This window comes from Pygoscelis adeliae, unplaced genomic scaffold, assembly GCF_000699105.1.
Source record: "Pygoscelis adeliae isolate BGI_AS28 unplaced genomic scaffold, ASM69910v1 Scaffold187, whole genome shotgun sequence".
Lineage (NCBI taxonomy): Eukaryota > Metazoa > Chordata > Aves > Sphenisciformes > Spheniscidae > Pygoscelis > Pygoscelis adeliae.
In genome coordinates, this window is record NW_008825103.1 from 74,818 (window position 1) to 76,321 (window position 1,504).

The 1,504-nt window shown below is 49.2% G+C and overlaps 1 protein-coding gene across 1 annotated transcript in view; it reads right to left on the minus strand.

Annotated features, from left to right (window-relative positions):
- RASSF2 (Ras association (RalGDS/AF-6) domain family member 2) overlaps nucleotides 1-1,504 on the minus strand; it is a 7,222-nt gene that overhangs the window by 4,736 nt on the left and 982 nt on the right. Inside the window, exons 3-5 of the mRNA XM_009327207.1 lie at nucleotides 1,454-1,491; nucleotides 233-308; nucleotides 4-71 (exon numbers count right to left, since the gene is read on the minus strand). Coding sequence (XP_009325482.1) covers nucleotides 4-71; nucleotides 233-308; nucleotides 1,454-1,491 — 182 coding nt within the window. The remainder of the gene's footprint in view (nucleotides 1-3; nucleotides 72-232; nucleotides 309-1,453; nucleotides 1,492-1,504) is intronic.

Genomic DNA, 1,504 nt, shown 5'->3' on the forward strand with positions numbered 1-1,504 from the left:
TGCAGGCGGATGGGTCGCCGCAAGCCCCAGGAGATGTTCAGCAGCCCCTCCACGATGAGCTCACCTTCCTCCTGCGCGAGAGATGGGCAGCTCAATATCCAAAGTACGAATAGCGATGAATATTACTAAGAGGCACTTTTTTGGACCTCACAAGTCTGAATCAAACCCAGTTTCCCTGTTTTTTTCTCCGCTGCCAGAGATAAGTTGGGTGCCTGCCCCGGGGGTTTCTTACCTCCCGATGCCGCAGCTGCAAATTTTGCCCTTCGTAGTAGATGTTGTACGTCTTCAAGTGTAAGAGCAGCTCACTTCTAGAAAAAAATGGGAAAGATCCTGAGAAAAGATGCGGAGAAGTGAGGGGAGGACGTTGCAGGCACCACTCAGTACCTGGCGTGGTACCCCCTGAGCCGGCCGGGGGGAAATTCTGGGGAACTGGGAGAAAGCAGGAACTGCTTCCCGGGGCCGGGCTGGGCAATGAACCTGCTGTGCTACTGGGAGACCCAAAACAGCTTCATTTGGGGCAAATTTGGCTCTTTTGCTGCCTCTAGACCTCCCTTGTTGAGGATATGTCCTGCAGGTTCAACCAGGGGTTGCCCTTTGCAGCCACGAGTAGGGGCGACAAGCTCCCCTGCAACCGTGCCCTCCAGAAGCCGTGCAAAAAGACCTGAGAAAATCCATCAGACCTTGGTGGAGTCGGTCACAAGACTGAAAAACAAGGACATTTTCGGAGCGCCCAAGCCCTTGGGTCATGTTGGAGTCACAAGTTATCACAGGCGAATTTATCACTTCAGCTCATCGCTCCGGCCCCTGACCTCGAGCTCAAATTAAAAGTCTGAGCCCTGCTCCAGTTGCAAATGAAAAATAAAAATAAAAATAAAAATAAATCAATCCAGGCTGTCTAAGCACAGCTATGAATCACAGGGAAGCGATGCCTCTGGCATTAATTCATAAAGCTGTCATTAAGTCGGCTGGCTGATCGAGTTTAAGGATGCTCGGCACCATCAGACTAATATAAAGAAGCACGAATCACGGGGATTTGGCGTTATGAGAAAGAAAAAAGGGCAGAACAACTATCACGCAGATGCTTTATCTCCTCCAAAATCTTCCTTGAAACTTAAGAATCCTTTTACTTCTTTACCGAAGCATAAAAGAGCAATTACTAATCGGGACCTTTTTCAGCAAAACCTGTATTTCATGAAGGTTTATAGAGCATTTGGCCACACTCCTAAGAAAAAAATTTCAAAATCCCATCAACAACCCTTTTTTTTAAAGGCAGGTGCCGTTTCTTGCCCCAGAACGGCTTTTTCTTTCCAAATCCAACCGAATCGAGTGAAAACCCAGGGTCGCTCCCCTCCTCCCAGCTTAGAAGGCGAAAACCCCCGGGAATATTGCAAGTAACTCCCCAGCTACCAGCACCGGCTGCATTTCTGCGTTACAGCCCTGCCGAGCATCTTACTTGGAGATGTATTTGTCTTTTCCGCAGGGGACCAGGTACTTGCAGCCGCCG